The 12,669-nt window shown below is 31.5% G+C and overlaps 2 protein-coding genes across 3 annotated transcripts; one reads left to right on the plus strand and one right to left on the minus strand.

Moving 5' to 3' along the window:
- The first annotated feature begins 3,001 nt into the window (after nucleotides 1-3,001).
- On the plus strand, nucleotides 3,002-4,770 carry LOC148225938 (uncharacterized). 2 transcript variants are annotated; one of them, XM_088204360.1, is made up of 4 exons: nucleotides 3,002-3,100; nucleotides 3,165-3,232; nucleotides 3,306-3,369; nucleotides 3,438-4,770. In XM_088204360.1, the coding sequence occupies exons 1-4, from the start codon at nucleotides 3,079-3,081 to the stop codon at nucleotides 4,358-4,360; spliced, it is 1,077 nt and encodes a 358-aa protein (XP_088060486.1). In that variant the 5' UTR covers nucleotides 3,002-3,078; the 3' UTR covers nucleotides 4,361-4,770. The 2 variants fall into 2 exon arrangements, with proteins under 2 accessions (XP_088060486.1, XP_088060487.1); XM_088204361.1 differs by having other exon boundaries at nucleotides 3,441-4,770.
- Nucleotides 4,771-10,457: 5,687 nt separating this feature from the next.
- On the minus strand, nucleotides 10,458-12,494 carry PGAP5 (Per1-like protein PGAP5). Its single transcript, XM_088203688.1, has 7 exons — nucleotides 12,308-12,494; nucleotides 12,042-12,240; nucleotides 11,833-11,974; nucleotides 11,560-11,726; nucleotides 11,105-11,187; nucleotides 10,762-11,046; nucleotides 10,458-10,697 (listed from the first exon to the last, which is right to left on the minus strand). The coding sequence occupies exons 1-7, from the start codon at nucleotides 12,404-12,406 to the stop codon at nucleotides 10,539-10,541; spliced, it is 1,134 nt and encodes a 377-aa protein (XP_088059814.1). The 5' UTR covers nucleotides 12,407-12,494; the 3' UTR covers nucleotides 10,458-10,538.
- Nucleotides 12,495-12,669: the final 175 nt, after the last annotated feature.

Consider the following 12,669-nt stretch of genomic DNA (forward strand, 5'->3'; position numbering starts at 1 on the left):
TCTGAACTCAATTCCACATCATAATTTAATTTGCTTAAGTCAAAAAATCCGATGAAATCGTACTCACAAAGATTAAATTTAAAAAAGGCCTTCCTGTAATTTTTGTTACGACAATAAAATTGATAAACATATTTCTTTTCTCAATTTTTTTTATTACACTGACTTGACCAATGCGGCGCCCTTTTCATCATTCTACTGCGGCAAGTGCCTCGCTCGCCTCACTCTCGTACCGGCCCTGGTACTTTATAAAACCTATGATTTTTTAACAAATCAATACAAAAACTGGCATATAAATGGATTTGCTTCAAGCAAGGGGGATCCAATGAAATATCTGTGATAAGCTAACCACTTCCTATCTCTATCTCCACGATTATTTCGAGAATACGTTGTTCAATTTGTTGAGTTTTAAGAGTTTAAAACATATGTTATTGTTATATATGTTACAGTTAAAGTGTTAAATTTAGACACTAAAAATAAAAAAAGCCATATTGAAAATTTTTGTTTGAGGAGGATAAAGGAGAAAAGATTTTAGTACAAAGCCATTTCCGAAATTTTTTTGAGGAAGAGAAATTGTTTCGGAAGTTAGAAAAAAGTAATTTTGATAATTTCTCCTTAAGAAGGACAACATTTTTGAGTACGTCTAGTCACCTTAGCTAGTTACATCGTCAATGAACAAGAACTGACAGACGAGCGTGTTTGACAACCAACCTAGTCGTAGAGCCAATAAAAAAAAGCGTTGCACAAGCTAGGTGCTAGTGAGCGTTGAACAGTGAACATCACATGAATAACTGCAACGCATCTATTGAGGATTATATAAATTGGCAACAAGATTTACCTTGCATAAATAGTTTAAAATACTTATTAAACATACAAATTATTTAATTTTTAATATTTTACCAACAACGAACATACAATAATTTTTCAGTGTTCATTAATTATATTTGTGCGTACTGTAACTGAAGTGATTTGACCGTGCATATTTGCCTAGTTAATGTTAAGATATTCTCACGTTATAACATGTACATCAAGATGACGAGTAATTAAGAACAATGCAATGGGTAAATTAATACTCGGAATACAATTAACAGATCTAATATATTTAAAACTATGTTATTATATATAAAAAAAATAAACTTTGTTGGAAAATAACTATTCGTTGAAAATAATATATTGTGTAGTTATATTTTATTATCTTAGAATCAATTGCCTACAATATTGGTTTAATATGCCGATTTGAATGAATAAATAACATTACTTGTAGTCTAAAAGTGACTATACCATTAAATGCAACTTTTTATAGTCAACCGATTGACTTATGATACAAAATCACTTTCCACATACTTAAAGCTAGTGAAATTCTGTGTCTAGCCAAATAACAAAGTTATGCATTTAATGATTACTGTTGTTTGTTATATTATATATTTGAATATATTGATCTAATTCGCAACTCTGTTCCATTTTTTTAATGAATAAATTGACATAATTTGCATGTTTGTGTTTTTATTTTTGCTAGGATGGCTTGTAAAAAGCTTATAAAAATGTGTGATTTATTTAGACAGTGAGACGTTAAGGAGCACAAATTTTAATTATACCAATATAGAACTACATTGTCTTTGCTTGTCAACCTCATGGCGATGATTGATATGAACCGCTCTCTTTAAGCCTCGAGTTGAGTCGAATGGTGTTCTCGGAATGTGCTGATGTCTTTTATACCTTTATGTGGACAAAGTATGGATGAATTGAAGAATATACTTATTTAGATTAATAGCAGTACTGGTAAACTTTGCCTATTAATGTACAATTACTCTAATGAAATACAAGTATTTCTCTCGGGTGTATTTTATTTTCAAAAGTTCTTTGGCGGACGGATGATGACGGGTGGCTATGTGCTATGTTTATTCATAGTCAGGGCCAGACCAAGAATGTTCAGACATTTCATTTGACTCACGGAATATTTTGCTTAAAAACCTTCTCGGAGTTTTTGTTTGAAGAGAATTAATTGCTACAGGAGCTAAAAATGTGTCATTTAAATTTTTTTGTTAAAATACCATCTCTCAAGAACTAAGTAATCGAAAAAATATCAATACTGTTGGGGGCTATTTATATTTAAATATAGATTTTCATTATGGCCAAAACTTGGCTGCACTCTGGTAGCACTGGTGTGACGGTTTTTTCTCTCTACTAGCAATATTCGGCGCAATCGGACGCGCGTTGTCGCGCGCTCGCGCCCCATTTATTTACTAACATGTAACAACTTCATATCGCAATAAATTACAACTGCAGCGGTCCGTCGCCAAAAAGCCGTGTTAAATATAATCAAATGGCGGCCTCATTCGAAATATATTCCGCCCCCATTTGGAGTAATTAAAGATATATATTATCACTAGCGAAAATATAATTTAACCGATAGGCGTTAGTGAAATTATATGCTGCTCTTAAATGTCTATGAACCTCAATTTGACAGTTATGAAACTTCCACTTGCTTTTTAAACGCACACCTAACCTACACGAATTAACCAAACCCAACTTTCATTGTGTCAAGTCCAAAATATAAACTAAACCAACTCATCTCTCAGGGGAAAATAAGCGGAAGAAGTAGTGCAGACAGACATATTACTCGCATAGTTTGCCTGCACTTGGATATTACACTGTGTTTCAAAAATATGACAACTATCCTTACCGATATTCGTACGGATTTATGTTATAAGCGTGTTGGTAAAAGTATATTTAAACCGAATTTGGTCAATAAGATGGCGCAAAAGCAATTGTAACTTCTCAGAAGTCAAAAATGTTTTTTGGTTAAAATTCTTTATTTTGGAGATTTTAGAAATTTCATTGTCCTAGCAATTGAAAAAAATATTAATAAAATAAATATTTTTTTTTGGACGCTAAGCGTTTATTTATTAAGCTCATATATGAAAAAATAAAATGTTTTGGCTGACGCCTGGCAGCTCTATCCCAAGCACATAATTTTCGACATTTTAAAAGTATATACCAGGCATGGTCAACTTATGTGATGTTTAAACCGCCGTGTTTGACGTTTGCATGGGCTAAGTTTATAGTACTCGATATTGTACGATGTTTACACACATTAAAATAGGTATTTAATTGATATTCTAATTAAATATTAAAAATATACCTACAATAGGTTGTTTATTTTTTAGAACCAGACAATGTATATCAAGATGATATTATTAACTCTTTGGATAATGTCAAAAAATATATAGTGAAGGTAAATAAAATTGCATGTTTCGATATATTTTAATAATAATATTTACTCTTGAACCAAAACCATATACTTTCAGCACGAAAGTGTAAAAATTGAATATGAAGATAATATACCTAAAGATACAGATATGTTGGAAATAGGTTAGAAAAATTATTATTTTATATATTTTTTCATTTTATATAATTAACATATTTATGTATGATTTCAGAAGATCATGACGTTAAAGATGTTATTAATTCAGGCGTTGACGATATCAGACCCTCTTCTCCTGATCATCTAAATTTATTTAATTTTAAACTTCAAATTCTTAAATGTGAAACGTGTGGCAAAGTATTCGATAGAAAAAGTTCATTCACTAATCACTTGCAAATTCATAATAAAAATAATTTAAAGAATTTTCACTGTAGCATCTGCGGAAGAGATTGGAAAACTAAATCTCACCTCGTAGCTCACATGCAAACTCACAATAAAAGCAACGATTATGAATGCGTCACATGTGGAAGAATGTTCAAAACGAAACAATCGCTTTCGCATCATTCCAACGTTCATAGTGACGTTAATAAATTTGATTGCGACAGTTGTGGTAAAAAATTCAAAAGAAAAGATGCCCTTAACAGGCATAAAACTACACACAACTTATCTTACGATTACCAATGTGTCAAGTGTTTAAAACAGTTTAGAACGAAACAAAGTCTTTCGGCTCATATATATAATATTCATAGTAACGACGCTTTCGAGTGTGACATATGCAGTAAGAGATTCAAAAGTAAAAGAAATGTTTCGTACCATGTAAAAACTCACTATCATAAATTCGAATGTGTCAAATGTGGAAGAACGTTTAAAACGGAAAAAACTCTATCGTTTCATTTAAACGTTCATAATGTTTATAAATTTCAATGCGATACTTGTGGTCAAAAATTAAAAAATAAACGAGCAGTTTACAATCATATTTATAATATTCATAATGAAGCTATATTTGAATGTGATATTTGTGGTAAAATATTCAAATCTAAAAAGAACATTGTAGAGCATTTGAAAACACATTTTCATGATTTTAAATGTCTCAAATGTGATATAGTTATGAAATCTAGAGTAGACTTAAAACATCATATAAAGAATCATAAAAGTTAGTACATTTTTACACTAAATATATTGAAATACCAAGTTTGACTTTCAACATATGAATAAACATAGTAATTATATTCGACCTACATTATAATACAAAGTTTGTCATAAAATTAAGATGCCGGTTTTACTGCGGACAATTAGATTACAGAATTGTTTATATATGTCATTTCTTTAATCAATAAATAGCCATTCAAAAAATAAGCTTCTACACTAAATAAAACAAAGCGACATTTGATTTTTAAAATTTTTAAACTTATCTATGTGATTAGTGTTGTTTTGATATCTTTTCAATAGAAATTCAGCTATCATACGATTTACATGGTTTAATAATTTTGATGACCACGGTTTAAATATGTATATGACTTATGTTAATTTTTCATTATTGAGAAATAAAGACTTAAAAAATAAGTAAATAACACATTGTTATTACGCATTAATCCTTCATTTACTAAGGCTTGTAAAAAAGCGTTTCAGGCGAAATAATCCAGAATCCTGTTATTAGTATAGGCCAGAGTAAAGAGCGATAGTTAAACAAAACACAGATATTCAAGCCTGATGTATTTAAATATTAATTTAATTTATTGTGAAAATTAAACTGTACAAGATGCGATAAATAATAAGCCACCAAAAAAGTCTTTCTATGCACGTGCATATAAACAATGGCATTTGAGATAATCACTAGAAAAGAATTTCGATGAAGAGGATTAGCGATATGAAGCTCCAATTTTTCCACCCTGATTCTTATGATAAATCATTGGGCGACTACTTCACAAATAAACGTGTTTAAAGCATAAATGACTTTTGATAGAGCATTAGTCAAAGTATATTCAAACATCATTATGTATTTACATGCGATGTATAAATGTTACAGTAAGTGTGTATTTTTCAGTGAATTTATATTTTTTACCGGTGGATATATATTACTACTGGCGAAAATATAATTTAACCGATAGGCGCTAGTGAAATTATATGGCGCTATTAAATGTCTTTGAAACTTAATTTGACAGTTGCGAAACGTCCATTTGGTGTTTAAACTCAAACCTAATCTGTTAAAAGGATGCAACGAGTCAATATACTTTTAAAATCAGAGAGCTAACAAACTTAGACTAAATAGTAAACTTTCAAAAATACGTTTAAAATGATCTTTTAGATAGAACGCATCAGGTTTATTTGGAAGAATTGCAAAATTAACTCCCGGCTTCGACTTAAAAAAGATAACCGAAAAGTCTGACGAATGGGCTAGAACCATCAAGTAATGAAATAAATAGAGAGGGTGACGAATATTAAAAATCATGGCGTATTCTGGATTGCGGACGAACAAAATGACATTTGACGAACGAATAAGGCTGTCACATTAGTAATCTCTTAATTTATATTTTTCTTTATTAATTTACTTTAACACCAATTATATTATTATTATATCATTACAGACATTTCGTTATTCATTTCCGCACCACTGTTGAGATAGAATAAATGGCGCGCTTTTTTTTATGTGGTGTCTCCAGTAGACCTAATCCACATATGTTTTTAATATGACAGGTAAATATGGAAGTCAAATCAAATTTGAATAACTAATGTCCTTTAAAATGAATAAGCTTACTTAACAAATATCACTTGCTTTCTTCTCTATTGCTACCGTATCCAACAAAAGATAGTGATGCCGGGAGACCATCAGTAGCTCCGGACCAGGAAACCAACCGAAGCCGTCCACCGGGACGACTCCGGTTGAGACTGGAAGCGGACCATCGGCGCGCCGATGGGAAGCATGCGCTCAAGTACTAGGGTCACTAATGAGCCGATAGATAAGGGCTTACACACGACCTGAGGAAGCGGGCGGGAGCGCCCGGGAACCGTCGTTCTCTATTGCTAATTTTAGTTAAATAATGAATTCAAATGCCTCAAACATAAACACTGGATCTCCGTTTAAGATCTGATACCATTTACCGATGGTTCTTAGGTGAGGTTAAAATTTAAAGTCTGTCGAACATATATTGATAAGCTTTAGGAGAATAAAAACTTAAAGTTAATGCAAACAATCGAACTCGGGCTGAATACTTAGCTACTTTTGAATTGTTCTTTCCTTCAAAATTTGCTAATAGTGACAAGCTGAATCAGAATCAAAATTTGCTAATAGTGACAAGCCGTTTTCCTCACTTAAAAATCCTTTGTCTGTTATTGATTTAACTATATTTCTAATTAACTATTTTTTGGTTTCTACGATAAAGTTTCTGCCTTAATGCATGTATTATTTTTTCACGTTTTTTTGAAAATAATTTAACATGATTTAATTTTCGTAATAAATTAATTTTTCTAAGAGAATTATAAGCATCAATATTCGAAATTAACATTGACGAGAGTGGAGACGATGGTTGGTTTTGTAAAGGGGCTGAGTTTAGTTTTAACATTTTATAACCACCTTTTATGAAAAAAAAAAACAATCTTGGTTAATGGTCCCAACAGATAGCTTCCATGAAAGACATAAAATGTTGTAAGTCATATTTTCCGCTATTTTTGTTCTAAAGAAAACATAAAAAACCTTTAAATTATTACTAACCTTAACACGTGACAAAAATATTTACTAATGAAATATTATTCTCATCATTTATATTTAATTTGATATTAAATATAAATGCGAAGTATGTCGAATGCGCGTTACGAACACTACCGACTGCGTAGGCGAACGCGGAGAGGTGACTGACCGATAGACTAGCTTATTAGATTTTTCTTTGCACGATTTTTTACTACGCGTCGACCTCTATTTATTTAATTACTCTATGGCTATAACGATAATTTCACCTTTTTGATCTCGATAGTGAACTAATTGCTCAGGTCTGTGGCAGTAAGGTATGGATCTCGAAACGTAGTACAAATCAAATGAAAGAATATTACCCCGACACTCGCTACGTACACTTTTGTCTGTTTCCTCAGGTTAGTGGCGATTTATTATTACCGACCGCTATAATGTTAGATATTGCATTTTTCAATCGACGATAAGATACCTGATATATTTTCTAAAGTAGAAAAACATTGTTCCAGAACTCTAAAAGGGATTAACAGTTCTAATAATTTCTACAGGACTAAAAAGATCAAACGCACTCGTCGTATTCAATACAAAGTTTACTTTAACAAAACTTAATATTATTTTATGTATTCGCATTTCATTATAATGCAACATTAACATGAATATGTCGGTTAGGTTAAGTGAGCTATTATATTATATTACTAAAGATTTTTTATTCATATACATATGTATGTATGTACATTGCAAGACGGAGTATTCGTATGTACTTGCTTGTTATCGGGGGACATGTTTAACAGACTTTGGTTAGTTAAGCTCGTTTTCAAATTAATCTTAGATTACTCTCACAACGTTTTTTATGAGAATCCTTTCTCAGCACTAAGCGAGTTAAAGACGTTCATTATAAAAAACTCAAATGACTCAAAGGAATATAATAATAAATGTAAATAAAAGGCTCTAGATAACACAAATCTACCAATTCAAACATGTATGTAAAATTGTAAATAAAAATGTATCACTTTGAAGCATTCCTGTAAAGATTAAAGAAACTTTATATTGGATTTACTAATTCAGGGTTGAGGGTGGTTTATTCAAGTACTTTAGTTTTGTTTTTGAAACATTCCTCTTAATTATAATGGAAATTTTATAAAAAAAAAGATAGCTCGCATACGACGCGTTCTAGCATGTTTTATAAGTATCGTGTTTTACAAAGAATATATTAAATTTACGAACAAATAATCCGCATTTTGGCAAGTCCTTGAGAAAAATTATCGTTTCGAAGAAAAATGTAAAAATGTACTACATAACTCGAATAATTATTAATAACAACGTTTCGTCGCACTATTAACTATCGTATACATATACAGCTAAAGATGATAAATTTAATGTATTAGAAATCATAAACTCACTTTTCAGTCTCGGGTGCCCGTCGACGGAGCGCGAAACTTTTCATGACGAAGGTCGAGCCGCTGTAAAAAACACGTTTTATAATCGTTTACATTGTTTAATTGATGTTTACTTCTAATCATCGCATATATTACATTGTAATAGTTAAAACGTACCTAATTAATTTGCACTCTGAATCTTTATAACCGATCAAAACAACGATGCACGTGTAAAATCGAACGAAAATTCCTACCCTGCGCCATCTTGTATTTTCTCATGAAAAAACATTTTAAAAACAATTAAATATTTAAATCGTTTTTATTTTTATTCGAAAAATATTTTTTTTAAATTAATTTTTTAAGACCGTCCAAACACGGCAACACTGATGTTTCAATTATTATTATATACTATGTAAAATATAATAATCTTATATTATATACTATATCTATATTCAAACTTATCATTTATATTTTTTAACGTATGGTATTTTTCATATGCAACATCCAAACTGAAGAAGTATTTTATAACTTTGTCATAATCTTCGCCAACCGAAGAAAAATCTTTTAAGACATCTAGTATATAGCACTAAAATTATGTCCAAAAAACAATATTACTATTGTGCTAGGTGATATGAATACCAAAATGGGTAAAGAGCGATTTACAATGTCTATTATCTGCTTTCATAGCTTATATACAATTAGACAATATTAATAACTCAAATAATTCGATCGTCCTACATAAAAATATTCATAATGGAATGCGGCACAGTCCAGACAAGGCGACTTCCCTACGGCTTCTGGCCGTCTCTTGAACCTTATCGACGCAGCGAAAAACTATAGAGACGCAAACACGTCGACTCTAATCACCCACTAGTCGTAGCCAAATTGAGGCTATGGTAATCTAAAAACTACATTAATACACAAACGAAGAAATGATAAACAGCATTAGAAAAATTGTAAGGACTTTTAAATATTCTACCGTATGAAATGACTTTTTACAAAAGAATGTGTTTAAATTTAAGATACTATTGAACTTAATTTTAGACGTGAAAACCAGATGCAACACAATGAAGGCGATTCTAATAATATATTAAAATACATATTTACGAATTAACCAACACGTCAAAAGTGACTTGAATTTCAGTGACATGTGGGACGAAGAGTGTTTGATTATTGCTGAAGGGGAAAAACAAGAACAGTAAAGATTTTTTACATATATAAATATATCATATCTACAATATTCTGCATTACTATAATCACAATAATTTCATATATTTTTTAATTTATCAAAATCGAGAAGTGAAAATGAGAATTCTCATTTCTCAAGAAATGAAAAACATCGAGAAACCAGAATGCCTGGTCACACTGCACTGCACGCATACGAGCAACCGGTAAATTCTAACAAGCAGCTGTATTGTCTTATGATTCGACTTTTATGTACTATGTTGTAAAAACTTTCTGTTTGTTGACTAAAAAGGGTAGATTTCTAGGGGGCGCTGAGCATTTTCTTAGCTTAAAAGGTGGCGGTAGGTTAAACAAATTGAGTTGATACCACGTAAAATTCCAGCTATAGTACATTAGGATAGCTTGCTCGTGCCGTCTCTTTATCTTGTATACAAACGATATCTCAAAATAAAAAATATGCATTTATCTATGTACACTAACGTCACAGCCATTTTAACGAGTTCTAGCTGTCTTAATCTAATTGCATAAACAAACATTTTATATATAAGTATCTTATATAAATATTTATTATTATGGGCAAAACTTGACGGCACTCTAGTAACACTGACGTAACAGTAGCGGAGAGCAGCACATTCTCTTGGTGGACCTCGACGGGTAGACAACGGTCGGTGGTGCCTCGTCCATTGTTCACTCACATATATTTTAATAATAAACATGTAAACTATTATAAACTTTTAATAAAATACTACTGCAGCGGCTCAATCTGTGTGTAAATGCCACCTGACACAATCCGTCCGCCAAAATATTAGGACTAATATTGTGTGGGGTATCTAAAAATGGCCTAATGGAAGACTAGAACAACAAAGGTGCAAGGCCAAACAAAACGCGAGTGAAATCGAAATGTAGGAATACCCATGATTGATTGAAATAGTTACGTTCCCCAAGCTGTTAGATACATAGATTTTTCTAACGGAATTAGAAGTACTAACAAATATTAATATACACTTTTAGATTTGTGGTATAGATAAATTATATTTCACATTTAAAATTAAAATACACATGCAAATGTATTATAAAAATTGGTAAAGTAAGACTAATAATACTTTTGATACTTAGATCTAAATCTTTTCTTTAGCATAACACAAATGTACAAAAGCAATATTGTACTTGGTGTAATGTACAAGAAAATAACAGTACTCTCTCGTGGCATTCGACACTTTGATATTTTATAATCATTAGGTGTAAAAACTCCCTGAAAAATAAAGTGAGAATTTATATCTGCATACATACGTGTGATAATTTATTATGTGACTCACTAATAAAAAGCTAGGATCGTTTCTGTTCCGCCATGAAAATGATGGTATTGAGTACTCTACGAAGCTCTCGTCGCTGGATTGCTTGTTGACATTGTGTTGGATGAAGCACGCGTGATGTGTATGCCCTCCAAGAGCCAATCTCGGTTGTAAATTATCAACAAGGAACTCAGTGGACTCTCGGGATAAACACTCCCATCTTTCACGAAACCTCTTTGACCTTTCTTCAAATGGGGCGGCGTCGGATTCGGTGCATATCTCATCGGATATGCGGTATAAAGGAAAATGCTGTAAATATATGATCGTTGGATCATTAAATAAATATAAATAAACTCAATCTAAATACCTGTAATAAAATAGGTCGACTGTATCTATCTAGAGATTTTACATTACGGCAGTTTCCGATGCCTCTCGAACATCTTAGTACAGCTACAAATTTAAAGATATTATAAACGGTTGTTACATTAAAAACTTGATTACACTGTATAATATTTTGCCACAAATAAAAAAAACTCGATTAATATCTAGAATTATAAATTGATTTCAGCATATAAATGAAAGTATAAAATTATATTGAAAGTGTAATTAAAAAATATTTTTTTCAAAACAAATCGCAAATTATCTCTAAAAGGGGTGAGGGTGGATTCTTCAACGTTCCCTAGTGGCATTCATCACAACCTTTATAGATTGTGCAACACAGCGTTTTCAATAGATGTCATGATAGTAACGAAAAAAAATTGACAGTAATTGTTATTTTTATGGCAAAATTGTTGTACAGTGCTACCAATAAAACATATTTACATGTAATATTGAGTAAAGCTGCTTCAGCATTAGAGCAAAGAAAACAACCATCGCCTTCCATTGCCATTGAATTTATCATAACAAAATTATTACCCCTAATAGTTATCATATCAACAGCCGGCGACTTCAATTTCGTTCCAAACCTCTTAGACAAATATGGCGTGATTCTGAAAAGTAAATTTTAACGTTAAATTTAATAGAAAAATTTGATAATTAATTGTTTTGAGTAATATTGTTCAACATTTTAAAATTGTAATATCATGATATGCAGACCTATAATGAAATCCTACATCGTGATTCCCCACTATAGTGTACACAGTCGTGCTTTCAGGTACGGCAAACAACGAATTGAACGTTTCGACGTATTCGTTGAATTCTAATCCACTACACCACAATCCTTCGTCGAATAAATCACCTGAAAGATTTATTAAGCAATTTTATTTCAATAATCTCACAATACAACTCGTTTTTATTGTATTCACCTAGAAAAAAAACCACTTCTGGCTTGTGTATGGTCAGTGCGGTTTGGAATGCTCTGTGCATTTGCCATTCTCTCCGGAGTTTGTCGAACCAATGGCCGTTCCTCTTGCCCAGCAAATGCGTGTCAGCCAAGAACATAGCGTATACTGGTTCGTCATTGTGCGGGTATGTCAATTTGTTGGTCAAAGTCGGCCAATAACACTAACCGCGAATGGGGAAATCAATATTTATCAATGAAAGTAACTGAAGTATCAAGCGAATAGCAAACCTGGACGATCACTAGATAGTATATTAAATATTCACAAAAGAAAATTATAGCTAAAATGGACGATATTATCTTAAATGGCAAACTGTTGCGAAAAATCATCTCAACCTTTTGACAGCTCACATTGACACTTCATTTTAATGTTGCTAGTGTAGACAATTATTTGAATCACTGTAATGCATAAATAATTAGTTTTATGGAACAACGTATTTATTTAAATACTAAATCTTTTAACTGTGGAGACACCAAAATATTTTTAATCAAGCGTAGAACGAGACCATGCTATGCCTTTTTGTCATTGATTGTTGACGCACGTTATTGACTCAAACGTTCGCAATAATACACAATATTTTTCTTTACAAATA

This window comes from Plectrocnemia conspersa, unplaced genomic scaffold (genome assembly GCF_051122295.1).
Source record: "Plectrocnemia conspersa isolate PC_06_02 unplaced genomic scaffold, ASM5112229v1 ptg000014l, whole genome shotgun sequence".
NCBI lineage: Eukaryota > Metazoa > Arthropoda > Insecta > Trichoptera > Polycentropodidae > Plectrocnemia > Plectrocnemia conspersa.